Raw genomic sequence first — 14,193 nt, 5'->3', positions numbered from 1 at the left:
AACTTCCTAGCAAAAAAAAATTTTGTTTCCAAAATTGTGCTGGTGTAAAGTAGACATGTGGGAAATGTTATTTATTAACTATTTTGTGTCACATAACTCTCTGGTTTAACAGAATAAAAATTCAAAATGTGAAAATTGCGAAATTTTCAAAATTTTCGCCAAATTTCCGTTTTTATCACAAATAAACGCAGAATTTATTGACCTAAATTTACCACTAACATGAAGCCCAATATGTCACGAAAAAACAATCTCAGAACCGCTAGGATCCGTTGAAGCGTTCCTGAGTTATTACCTCATAAAGGGACACTGGTCAGAATTGCAAAAAACGGCCAGGTCATTAAGGTCAAAATAGGCTGGGTCATGAAGGGGTTAATGATATGATTTTTGTACAGAAACAATCTTTTGATTGCCCATTATTGCATTTTAATGCAATGTCGTGGCGATCATAAAAAATAATTTTGGCATTTTGACTTTTTTTCTCACTACGTCATTTAGCAATCGGGTTAATCCTTTGTTATTGATAGATCATGCGATTCTGAACGCAGCGATACAAAATATATGTATGTTTGATTTTATTTTTATTGTTTTATTTTGAATGGAGTGAAAGGGGGTTGATTTGAACTTTTATTTATTTTTTTTAATATTTTTAAAAACAATTTTTTTTTACTTTTGGCATGCTTCAATAGTCTCTGTAGGAGACAAGAAGCTGCCACAACCCGATTGGCTTTTGATCTACATTCCTGTAACTATATGCAGGAATATAAAGTTCGTAATGTAAAAGTCTGTGAACGGTCTTCCTTAACTTATTAGCTAACTTTTATTAACTCTTTATGATAAAGAATATAAGCAAAACAATATTTCTGTCAGTTTTTTTATATTTTAAACTTTATGCAGTTCAATTTGCTACACAAATAAAGTGTAAGGCTTATTTTCTGAGTCCATATGATTATGGTGATATCAAATTTATATAGTTTTCTAATGTTTTATTACATTCTATCAGTTTTAATATTTTGCTTGACAAGCTGGAGTTTTTACTTCAATATTTATTTTTACACAATTTACACCATTTACCGTGCAGTATAATTGACATATTATCTTATTATCTGTGGGTCAGTTCAATTATATTGATATCCAAATCATAATTTTTTATTGTTTACTAATTTTGCACTTAGAGAAAAATGGCCACTTTATTTTGAGAGCTATAACTTTTTCATTTTTCTTTTTACAAAGCTGCATGATGGCTTTTATTTGTACCAACTTAGAATGCATACACATTTTTAACTTCATTTCTTATGTAGCAAGTTGAACAAAAAGCAATTCTGGCATTGTTTTTCAAAACAGGAATGATAATGGAATGGTTTTATAACATTGGCAACTACACCAAATATGTGTAGTTTTTTGCAGGGATTTCTTTTCTTTCTAAAATAAACTGTTTTTTATTGGCAAAATTGGGATTTTTTTCTCTTACATTTTCTTTTTAATACTTCAAAACTACTGTTAACAATATTTATTAATCTCACAAGGGTTATTGAACATGTTTTTTTATTGCACTACATAAGTTGTACAGTGGTCTTCTTATGCTATGTATGTTCTCAATCTGCTAATGTCTTCAGCAGAATCTGATAGGCTTTTCTAACTTTTGTCAGGAGTCTATAGTTCTAGAAAACCATCTGCACCCTGTCGAGGTTGTGTGGTTTGCGAATGAGCCATGATAGGAAGCTACCTCTCTACATGTCAAGTTTCTCAGATGCTGAAGTCATTATTGCACCATTTTTTTAATTGCTAGAAAAGAAACAAAAAACACATTAATGAGATTTAGAGAAATACTATGCAAATTGTCTCTTCAGAGAGGAAGAGGACTAGAACTCTAGTGCCACCTATTGGAAGTAGCAATCCTAACAGTCAATGTTGACTCTTTAACGAGCTTTGTCACATGACATAGGATAATAGCCAAACCAGAATCTCAATTTGCAGACACTGTGTTTCGGGGTACTGTCCCTCGTCAGTGCAAAGTGGAGATCTGGTTTGGCTGATTGAGAGGCGTCTGACCGGGATCCAAGAAGTATCGTTTCTCCTTGCGGAGAGTGACATGATAAGCATGTCGAGGTGAGGAGACTTAAAGCCGCAATGCTCCTCTGGGAAATATGCAAATTGTTTCTTCAGAGAGGAAGAGAACTAGAACTCTAGTGCCACCTATTGGAAGTTCCAGTCCTAACAGTCAATGTAGACTCTTTAACGAGCCTTGTCTCCTCACCTCGACATGCTTATTGAGATTCTGGTTTGGCTCATGTGACAAGGCTCGTTAAAGAGTCGACATTGACTGTTAGGATTGCTACTTCCAATAGGTGGCACTAGAGTTCTAGTCCTCTTCCTCTCTGAAGAGACAATTTGAATATTTCCCAGAGGAGGATTGCGGCTTTAAGTCTCCTCACCTCAACATGCTTATCATGTCACTCTCCGCAAGGAGAAACGATACTTCTTGGATCCCAGAGAAATACTATGAAACTAATGTGTCATGTATATGCTGTATGTTTATTTTGGTATAATCCATGAAAATCCCATGAATTATTGCAACACATAAGATTGGCACCATTATGTACTAACATTTGGCAGCTGTTGAAAAGTTAATGTACACCAAACTGCAGCAGACATAAGGTAAATTGACATCACCCCGTTCCTTTTCAGATAATATTTCTAGTTTTAGCCATTTGATATTTTGATCAAAGCCTTTAGCATAAAATATTTCTCCTTGATGTAAAACAAAGCTCATAGTGACATTTTTTTTTCTAACTTTTGTCTCATTTGGTAGGAGCTACCTCAAGTTCATCTTTATAAATGTCAAGAACTGACAACGTATACCAATAAACAAGAGCCTAATTTTCAATCTGATCTCCTACAGCTGAGATGGCACCATATTCCTGCTGCTGCACAAATATTCTCAGTCACTTCTTATTTATTACTATTTTTTTACTGGGCACTAACTAAGAAATTACATATATTCTCTATAAGTCTATCCTACTATGTTTGTGAAGACCATCTTCCAAGTGAGATTATTGTAAAAAAATCAAACCATTTCATGAACGACCAACCTCAATCCATGACTCTAATAAAAGGTCAGAAATGGGCTTTCCAATAATAGTATTTTATGGTATATGAACCATAAAAATATAAATGGTGAGACTTATTCCTATCTGGTAGATTAGTGGCTGTGTATGTACAGTGACTCTCTATTAAATTCAATGGGTCATATGTCAATATTTTAGTAACTATGTTAATGTGTAATTATTATAATTGCACTCAGAGGCAGACACTAAACTTTTACATAGCATCTTCTCTTGTTATGTACAGTGCTATCCCTTATTATGTGGAATCCTGTCATGTTATATATAGTACCATCCCTTATTACATATAATCCTTTCTTATAATGTAGAGCTATGTCCGTTACATATTCTCTTGTTATTTATGTTATTCATAGCACCCTCTCTTTATAGCAGCGCCCTTTCTTAATATTTATAGTGCAATCTCTTTATTTTATAGTGTCCTCTCATTGTTAGGTAGAAAATAAAGTAACTGCTGATGTAATAAGGGAAAGCTTATTTTTGTAATGCTGATGGGCTGATCTTTTTGTCAGATGCTACTCCATCAGCAGTCATTTAATTTTATATCTAATAAAAGAGGACTCTATGTGATAAAAAGAGGTCACTATGAATAATGAAAACAAGAGAACAAGCTATGTAAGGGATGGTGCTATATATAACAAAAGATGGTATTATGTAAAAAAGTGGATTGGAGTGGATGCTGTGTAATACAGGACAGTGGCATACATAATAAGAGAGGAAACTAAGGGGCAGTGATATACATAACAAGAAAGTACATTATGCTGTATATTAAAGAACAGAGCTATACATAATAAAGTCAATCTAAAAGAAAAACAGCTGACAGCACCACCGCTCAAAGGAAACAACGCACGCCTGCTCACCTGCGATGGGAGTTAGACCGCCGGATCTTAGGTGCTCTGGCCACGATACATATCCAAGTCCATTCAGAGGAAGAAAACAGGAAAAGGCAGCACTCACCGATCCATCACGAGAGGTAACTTTTATTGAATTACGTAAAAAACATCACGGCCGGGAGTACAAATGTGCAAAGTGCGGCAGGCCTGACGACGGCCGTTTTGCGCCCTCCTTGCGCTTCCACGGGTCAGTGACCTGAGTTCACCTTCCTTACCAGGCCAATTTTTTCAATTTCTGTCAATTTCACAATAATGTTTTTTAACCCCCAAGTTTTCATTACACAAGGGTAACAGGAAAATATGGACCCCAAAATTTGTCGTGCAATTTCTCCTGAGTACAGTCATACCCCATATATGATCAAGAACTACTACTGAGGCACAGTGTGGAACGCCCGCCAGTGCCTAGGGGTACTCGGTACCGGGTCCAGTCATCATTAAAGGGCTGGTAACGGTGGCAGCGACCCGGGCCATGGCCCTGGGCATCCAAGTAAAAGGGAAGGTCTTTAAAGGGGTTGGTAGAAATAAGAATGTTTGTGATGCCACCTGTGGTATTCGGTCAGAGGTTACCAACGCTGCTTAAAGAGGTCCTCTGGGGAGTGATGGTACTGCAGCAAGGATGGTATGGCTTCCCACAGGTGAAGCTGGGTCCCCAGGGCTCCCAGTGTATTTGGCAGATAGTGTGGTGCCAGAAATAATCAGAGGACACAAGGTTCCAGTCTCTTTACCGCTTTACTGGTGACTCACGGCCACAGTCCAGGGTACTGGTAACAGGTGTTGGTGAGGTCCGGTCAGCCTGGAAGTGATTATCCCCTTTAGAGGTGAGGTTGTAAGCCTTCCTTCTTGTGCTGGAACGCAAGTCCCTCGCTACCTAAGGCTCCACATAAGGTTCTCTCTTTCCCTGTCCTAAGACAATACCCTCATGGAAGGCAGTGCAAGCCTTTTTACAGGTGTCTCTAAGATGACTCCGGGCTCTGTATGTTGCTGTACCTTTGGGTGTGGGTGTGGACAGATGACCTGAAGTCTTCTGCCCTCCAGTTCTGCTGTGGGACATACAGTTCCACACAGCCTCGGGCTCCCGGTGCCTGGTTCCTGTGCTTCAGCATGGAAGGAGCTTAGTCGCAGCTCCCTTCCAGCTCCTTAATTCTCCTGTGCTTCACTCTGGCATGTTCTACAGATGCAACCAGTCTCCTTCTCCTCTATGGCCTGGAGCTGCAGCACCACGTGGCTGCACAGCCCCAGCTCCTCTGCTCACTCCTCCTCTCCTCCATCTGACTGTCTGACACAAACTAACTAACTCCTCCTCCAAGCCAGAATATATATCTCTGGGGAAGCTCCCCTGAAACTGGATCTAGTGATCCCCCTTCTGGCCTCAAGTCAGAACAAGTTGCATGTGTGCACCACCTGTTAAAGGGATCCTCCTTGCTTCTATGCATGGCATCACCCTCCCCGAAAGGAAAGCAACACCACTGTAACAACCGGTTTCCTTGGGTGTTACAAGTGCAAAGCTTAGAAGCAAAGGAACATCATATTACAGAACAGGCTTTGCCACACTAGTTTGAGGCTGTCATGTCACATTGGCAGAGCCCCTGAGGTGCCATAACAGCAAAAAAACATAAGTGGCCTCATTTTACAAACTGCATTGAATTCTTATAGGGGTGCAGTGATCATTTTGAAACCACCGGTGGCTCATAGAATTTTATACCATTGGGCAGTGAAGAAAAAATAATTTGCATTTTTACCACCAAGAATGTATGTTAGCCCCAGATTTTACGTTTTCATACTGGGAAATGGGTAAAAACTGCACCAAAATTTATCCTACAATTTGCGCTGAATGTAGAAATAAATATTGCTGTACAGTACTGCTTAGCCACACGGCGAGACTTGGGAGGAACGGAGAGCTATTTTCCTCCTGGAGCACTGATTTTCCTATAATAGTTTGTGGACTCCATATACAGAGCACCTAAGTGCTATAAAAGAAAAAAAACCCTCAAGTGACCACATTTTGGAAATTATGAAATGATGCATCTTTGGGAATTTACCTACAGGTGTAGTGATGATTTTTACTCCATAGGTGTTTTCTAGAAACAGTAGTAGTAGATGTTGCTGAGTGAAAATTGCAAACTGTGATTGTAGTGTATGTTGAAGGGACCCGTACATTGTGGTGACCAGTACGTTGTAATGACAAGTACATTGTGACCAGCTCATGCTTTTGGAGCCATGCACCCGGAAATTAGGCTATTCACTATAACAAAGCAGCAGAGATACTCTGGACTCTGTCTGGCCTCTGTTCATGGTCGACCTTTTCAGAAGTGAACAAAACAGTGGGCAACCGTGCTTTTATGCTCACATAAAAAAGCTGACACCGCTGGATCACAGGTTCTATATCATCGACAGTGCTTCCATCTACCTCATTATAGAGAATCTTCCAACCGTGATTCTATCTGAATCATGTATTTCAGAAATTTACATGAAAACCCAGTGTAAGCGCTCAGCACAGGATAAATGTGAGCCAAGCCTTACTGCGATCTTTGGGAGACAGAATGAACAAATCAACAGCAGGTGAAGAATTTGTTTTATTTATTTTTTATGCCATTCCTAGTGCAGTATAAGTGATTAGGTGACTTTATTCTTCATGTCGATGTGATTACAGCGATACCAGATTCATGTCAGGTTTTATGTTTGGCTGCTGTCACACATTAAAAGGCGCTTTTTGTTGCAAAAACAAGTTTTTGCATTGCAATATTTAGACAGCTATAATTTTTCCATATTTTAGTGGACAGAGTCATGAGACAACATATTTTTTGCAGGACGAGTTGATGTTTTCATTGGTACCATTTTCAGGCACATGATATTTTTTCATCGCTTTCTATTCTGATTTTTGGGAATGAATAAAAACCAGCAATTCAGGATTTTTTTTTATACCATTCGTTTAGAGCGATACTACATTTTTATCTTTCTTTATGTTTTGGTGCCTTTATACAATTAAAAACTATTTTTATAGAAAAAATTATTATTTTTGCATAGCTTTATTCTGATAGCTAAAACTTTTTTTATTTTTCTGCTGACAGTGCTTTTTAGTGGCTTGTTTTTTGAGGGACAAGATGATGCTTTCAGTGGTATTTTTATTTACATTTGTCTTTTTGATCACGTTTTATTGAAATTTTTGTTCAGTGGTATCATGATAAAGGATATTTTTTTCTTCCTTTTAGAAATTTTTTTGCGATATTTACTAAAGGGGTTCAGTAGTGGGACAGTTTTATAGGTCGGGTTGTTCTGGATGAGGTGATACCAAATATGTGTACTTTTTTTGTTTATTCTTTTTAAATAAATAAATGTTTGATTTGTTTCATATTTGTTCATTTTTTTTATTCTTTATTTGGGTTTTTCTTTAATATTTTTACACTCTTAATAAACTTTTAAACTTTTTTACATTGTCCCAGGATGGGACATCACTGTATGTTGACAGATCACTGATCTATTACTCTGTGATGCTTCTGTACTGCAGGGCATCAAAGTAGCATCTGACAGGCAGGAGAGGATGTGTGTCAGCTTTAGCTCTTAGCAGGCACTCACAGGCCACCTTCCTTGCAGGATCCTGGAGGACCCAGCGTGAGCCCCTATGATCACAGCGCCATACATATACTGTGGTTTGTTGGTGTCAAAATCGCAGGAACGCGGGATACAGTGATGAGCAGGAGGCAGACCAAGAGCTAAGGGGTTTATTACAGAGGAAACTCCAAGCAGGGAGAGTATTAATGATGAGGGGGTTTTGAAAGAAAAACGCATAAACAGGGGTAACTAAACAGTTGTTAAACAACAGGCAAACTTATCAGTCTGAAGTTTTTTGTCTCTATTTTTGCCAGAGTGTTGTAGAGTTTGGTGACGGAGGCGGAATGTAAGAACGATGGCTCCGACTGGTCGTCCGGTTCAGAAGTGGGCCACGTGCCCGCGTTAGACTGAAGAATGGCACGTGCGGTCAATTCAGTATTACAGCTATGTGAAGGCACACTGTCAATTCTTTCATGGTCAGCAGAGGAATGAGGTAGCATACTGCAGTGAGGGCCAGTGCTGCGATGTCGTCTCAGGGAGCGAGAGTTAACTGTCTCCTGAGGCATACTCTGCCTTCCCGCCGAGTCTGCGCTTTTCCTGCATGCAGCGCTTTTTATGTCTGTCATGCCCACTTCAGACAAGTACAAAGGTCCATCCAGGTCTAAATGCATTCCCTCCTGCAACAATGGTTACAGCCCTGATGGTTCCAGGACCAGCACATGAGAGGAACCACCGGCCCAGTCCATCTTCCTACACTGGAACGCAGCTCCCGCAGTGCCATATATGTAAGGGATAATACATGCGTCTGAATCATAGAGAAAGTGCCAGACAGGAAGCTGATGATGGTTTACTTCCTGCAACTGTGCTGCAATTTTTTACTCTAGACAGCAAAGCTTCAGGAACACTTCCTGCCCTAAGCACCAGTGATGGGGACAATCTGGCTCTGGGTCCCCCTAAAGCTCAGTCTCTGAGTGACAGGACAGGATTGCTTTTAGTATAAGATGCCCCTGCACAGCTAGCATGGGCCCCATCCATCTCTGGGCCCTTGTCCAGCTGCACTGGTGGTATGTACACCTCAGGGTATACTGATTCCATTAACACCTGAAAATGCAGAAAAGCTTTTCCAACTCAACTTATGATCTATATGTCCAGTTGGTTTAAACACATATCTCAGCGTAAAATGTTGAAATAAATTATCTTAGACTGTGTATGTAAGCAGGTTGCCGGATGCAGTGACAACAGGAGGCAGAGCAAGGGTTAACAGTTTTATTTAATAAGGGAAATACTCCATACAGGGAGGTAAAGGGTTAAACTGTAAAAATGGAAAAGGATGTTGGGAGGTGAAGTGTCAACCAGAAAAATTAAACAGATTAGATGGCAAAGGATATCTTAAGTAGAAGAACAACGGTTCAGATGACGGCAGTTCTTGTAAAACACTTATGACCGGAGTTCAGCAAACTTTAACTCCTGCTGAGAACTCAATAGTGCCAGCAACGGCTGGGGCGGTGTCTTTTCCAGGAAGATCCTGTGGGCAACTATGCCCGTCTTCTGGTGTCAGCGGTCGGTCTCTGGTAAGCTGGGCCTAGTCCATATACTGCATTGGCTGATAAGGGTGCGGGCCACAGTACTGTACGAGCTCAACGTGGCTCAGCAAATATAATCTGGCAAAATCAGGGTCTCCCATGAGCGGGGAAGTATATGCTGGTAATGTGGGTTACACAAGTCTATCCAGTGCTCAGTTTTCTCTTTGCAGCACGTGCGCTGTACTCACAGTCATGAAGCACACGGCACCTCAATCTCTGTCAGCTACTGGGCGCGCTGCACTCTTCTCACTATGTTGCGCGCTGCCTGCTCCCGCCAAGACTGAAGCGCTGACATCCATTGGCACGCTGCTTCTCCAGTGGGGTGCTACACCTGATCTCTCTCTGGCAGCATGCACACAGTACTTACTAGCTCAGAACGTTCAGCACCTTGCTCTGTGGTGATCAATGGGCACTCTGCATGTCTCTCCTCACAGTCTCTGTCACCTGGGCGGTGGGGGTGCTTGAGCATGGGGCTGTGCTATATGGATGCTCCGGGACTGCTGCACTCACTGGTCCCTGCCGCTAGCGGCGGGAGACAACAGACGCTGATCTGCACGTGGTTGATGCTCCCAGGACGGAGCACTTCTCTGCCTGGCTGCTGCTGAACACTCCTAGCTCTGCACTCTCTGCAGAGGTCCCTCCCTCTGGATTGGTGCTGGGCACACTGCTCTCCTCAGTCCGGCGGTCCTCTTCAGACAGTAGGGCTCTACTGCAGCGCCGGTACTCTGCGGTGGGGAAGCGGAGCATGCCGCTCACCTTCGTGTGCACTGCCCTGGGTTGGCGCCAAACTGCTCTGCTGTGTATGCTTTTCTGTTTTATATCTCTGACCCCCTCGGTCAGGTGGAAGTTCTCCCTCCAGCTTCTCCCAGGTAATAGAGAATAGAGGAAGGTCCACCTCCCTAAAACTTCCCCCCAGTTACAGAGGATGCAGCCTTTTCAGTTCCGGACCCGGCACACAGGTACCCGCGGTCTTGTCGCCCCCCTTACATGTAGATGTATCAAATGAAAGCATTTGGAGCAAACATAACTGTGGCTAAATGGGGCAAGTAAGGGACACAAATGAAAACACATCAATAGAATTTTTATGGAAATATGGTTTATTATTAACTGTATATAAGAGCTTGCAAAATATAGAGAGCAAGTAAAAATGTGATAATAAAGTGAATACGTTGGTATTAATGTGTGAAAAGGATAATTGGGTTAGTTTCACTGGCATACTGCCTATGACAACATGTCAAGTTACTGCTAATGGGCCCATGAGCTAATGTGGCCCAGTTCTGAATGGTCCCACAAGCTGCCTCGTGTCTTCCCCTTCTCCCAACATCTGCCTTACATGTATGGTGGAAGGTGGGAGGACTTGGAGTTGCTGGCTGTTTTACACAGCACACACCTGCCAGTGACTACTGTGAGTGGAGATAACTCTGATCACAGCAGTTTTATACCTTAGATGCCATGTGAACAGTGACAATGGTATTCAAGTGAATAAATGGGGGGAAGCCTATTACACCCCCAATGGACTCTCAGTTGTGAGTACCTCATGAGTTATTTAATGGTAGGCAAAGTCTCACTGAGGGTCCTTATTCAGAACAAAGCTGTGGCACCCCTGGATTTACATTACATATTGCAAGAACTATAGAAAGACAACTGTGGTTAAAATTCCTAGATACATATGCATTACATAAATGATGCTATAGAATATAAACTACTCTATGTATAGAAGAAATAGATAACAATTGGTTTACAGATTTTGGGGGCAAGTTTGAACATCCTGCTTATGCATATACCTTGTAATGTAGCATTAAATATTACACTGTATTTACTAAAATTGTATTTTTATAACTATATGGATGCAAATAACACCTGTAAAAAAGGACTCCAATACTAATTGTCTCCAGCCAAAATCTCTAAGTCCAGCTCTCCATACACATGTCGAAGAGTTTCTGAGTCAAGAGTTGCAATAAGTTTTCTGTTGCCTGCCACTCTTGGAGTACAAGTCTCTTCCCAAATCACAGTTGTATTTGCAGCGACTTCTCTGAAAAAAGGAATTATACATATTAGATGTGTTAGTGCGTGTGTCATTATATGATTACATTTTTCCTAATGGTTCTCATAGATTGTAAGCTTGCGAGCAGGTCACTCGCTACTCTTGGTATCTGTTCAATTATGTGTTATTCTGTTATGCCTTTACTGTCTGTGCAAGTACCATCTGAAATGTAAAATGTTGCAGAATATGTTTCTATAAATAGAAATAATAATAACGATTATTATTAATAATGGTTTACATAATAAACAAATTGTATAAAGGCTCAAAAGCATTGACTTTTTTTGTTTTTTATTAAAGAGTATTTCACCAAGGATAGACTGCTTTAGTATTCTTGTGCTTTTGTCCAGTCCACTTATGGCTTTTTAAATATTTTGTTAGGTACTTAAATTAAGCTATATAGTTTAATTACACTTCATAACACAAGGCTAATACAATTATTAACATAAAGAGATGAATAAATCATTTAGAATTTGAATTCGCCAAAAAATTGTAAAAGTCTTGTATAACACTCTAAGATCTCCTAGGGCTGTATTCATCCCCTTTCTAACTATTTAATGCAAGCACAGCCTTAGTAATGTCAAAGTGACATGAACATGTATGGTTATGGGCAAACAGATGGTAAAGGGTGGCAACTAACAGTCTGCATAATAAGAAATTGAACTGACAGACTTTTTATGCTCAGTCTCTGCTTTGTGTTGCTCATACAGCTGCTCTAACATAGGCAGCATTGAATTCCAGCACGCTGTAATGTCGCAAATTAATCGGTGCTCTTGCTGAACGTCCTGATTTGGAAAAGCCTGGAGGGAGTGCTTTGGTTCATAAAAATTCCCAGAGACACTCCTATGGCTATGGCCATCACCTTCTTCAAGAAGGCATATTTCTCTAAATTTTACACAACTAAGTTTAGGGTGTGTACTGTTATGAATAGGTAATTCAGAACCACAATGGACCTTGAAGTTCAGAGCACACAAGTGACCTGACAAAACCCACAAAACATAGGACGAGCTCTGAGACGTGGAAACTCTGCTGACCGCAATCCCTAAACCTATCAAACCACACTAGAGGTAGCCGTGGATTGCGCCTAACGCTCCCTATGCAACTCGGCACAGCCTGAGAAACTAGCTAGTCCTGAAGATAGAAAAATAAGCCTACCTTGCCTCAGAGAAATTCCCCAAAGGAAAAGGCAGCCCCCCACATATAATGACTGTGAGTTAAGATGAAAATACAAACTCAGAGATGAAATAGATTTAGCAAAGTGAGGCCCGACTTACTGAATAGACCGAGGATAGGAAAGATAGCTTTGCGGTCAACACAAAAACCTACAAACAACCACGCAGAGGGGCAAAAAGACCCTCCGCACCGACTAACGGTACGGAGGTGCTCCCTCTGCGTCTCAGAGCTTCCAGCAAGCAAGCAGAACCAAAAAAGCAAGCTGGACAGAAAATATAGCAACAAAAGTAACACAAGCAGAACTTAGCTTATGCTGAGCAGACAGGCCACAGGAACGATCCAGGAGGAAGCAAGACCAATACTAGAACATTGACTGGAGGCCAGAATCAAAGCACTAGGTGGAGTTAAATAGAGCAGCACCTAACGACTTAACCTCATCACCTGAGGAAGGAAACTCAGAAGCCGCAGTACCACTCGTGACCACAGGAGGGAGCTTGATCACAGAATTCACAACAGTGTACCATGCAGCGAGCATGAGCTCCTTTGCCCAAAAATAATGCAGCCACAATGTTCTCACAATTGTTTGGGATGCCATCTAGCAGAGGTGTATCTAGCTCTTCCTGCACCCGGGGCAAAGGATCAGTTTGGCGCCCCCCCCCTCAGATTTCTGCCCCTATAATGGCCTCAGATTTCTGCCCCCATACTGTCCTGATTTATGCCCCCATAATGTGCTCAGATTTCTTCTGCCCCATAATGTTCTGATGTCTGCCCTCATCCCCTCCCTTCCCGAGTGCAGTTGCATGTGGTGGAGAAATCTGAGGAACACAGTAGTATACACAGCACTGCCCACATAGTAGTATACAGCACAGCCTGCTTAGTAGTATATAGCACAGCCCGCATAGTAGTATACAGCACTGCCCACATAGTAGTATATAGCACAACCCACACAGTAGTATATAGCACTGCCCACGTAGTACATAGCACATCCCGCATAGTAGTATATAGCACAGCCCACACAGTAGTATACAGCACAGCCCGCAGAGTAGTATATAGCACAGCCCGCATAGTAGTATATAGCACAGCCTACATAGTAGTATACAGCACTGACCACATGGTAGTATATAGCACAGCCCACATAGTAGTATACAGCACTGCCCACATAGTAGTATATAGCACAGCCCACATAGTAGTATACAGCACTGCCCACGTAGTAGTATATAGCACAGCCCACACAGTAGTTTATAGCACTGCCCACATAGTAGTATATAGCACAGCCTACATAGTAGTATATAGCACAGCCCACATAGTAGTATATAGCACAGTCCACATAGTAGTATATAGCAGAGCCCGCATAGTAGTATACAGCACTGCCCACATAGTAGTATATAGCACTGCCCACATAGTAGTATACAGCACAGTCCACACAGTAGTATACAGCACTGCCCACATAGTAGTATATGGCACCACCCTCATATTAGTATATAGCACAGCTCGCATAGTAGTATACAGCACTGCCCACATAGTAGTATATAGCACAGCCCACATAGTAGTATATAGCACAGCCTGCATAATAGTATATAGCACAGCCCGCATAGTAATATATAGTACAGCCCACACAGTAGTATATAGCACAACCCACATAGTAGTATATAGCACAGCCTACATAGTAGTGTATAGCACTGCCCACATAGTAGTATACAGCACAGCCCACATAGTAGTATATATCACAGCCCACACAGCAGTATACAGCACAGCCCATATAGTAGTATACAGCACTGCCCAGATAGTAGTATATAGCACAGCCCACATAGTAGTATATAGCACAGCCCACACAG

General features: G+C 41.2%; 1 protein-coding gene across 1 annotated transcript in view; it reads right to left on the bottom strand.

Annotated features, from left to right (window-relative positions):
* Positions 1-10,222: 10,222 nt before the first annotated feature.
* F13A1 (coagulation factor XIII A chain) overlaps positions 10,223-14,193 on the bottom strand; it is a 421,197-nt gene continuing 417,226 nt past the window's right edge. The window contains exon 15 of the mRNA XM_069730705.1: positions 10,223-11,176. Coding sequence (XP_069586806.1) covers positions 11,026-11,176 — 151 coding nt within the window. The 3' untranslated portion in view covers positions 10,223-11,025. The remainder of the gene's footprint in view (positions 11,177-14,193) is intronic.

This window comes from Ranitomeya imitator, chromosome 6 (assembly GCF_032444005.1).
Source record: "Ranitomeya imitator isolate aRanImi1 chromosome 6, aRanImi1.pri, whole genome shotgun sequence".
NCBI lineage: Eukaryota > Metazoa > Chordata > Amphibia > Anura > Dendrobatidae > Ranitomeya > Ranitomeya imitator.
The sequence above is the reverse complement of the archived record's forward strand: the minus strand, read 5'-3'. Positions and strand labels throughout refer to the sequence as shown.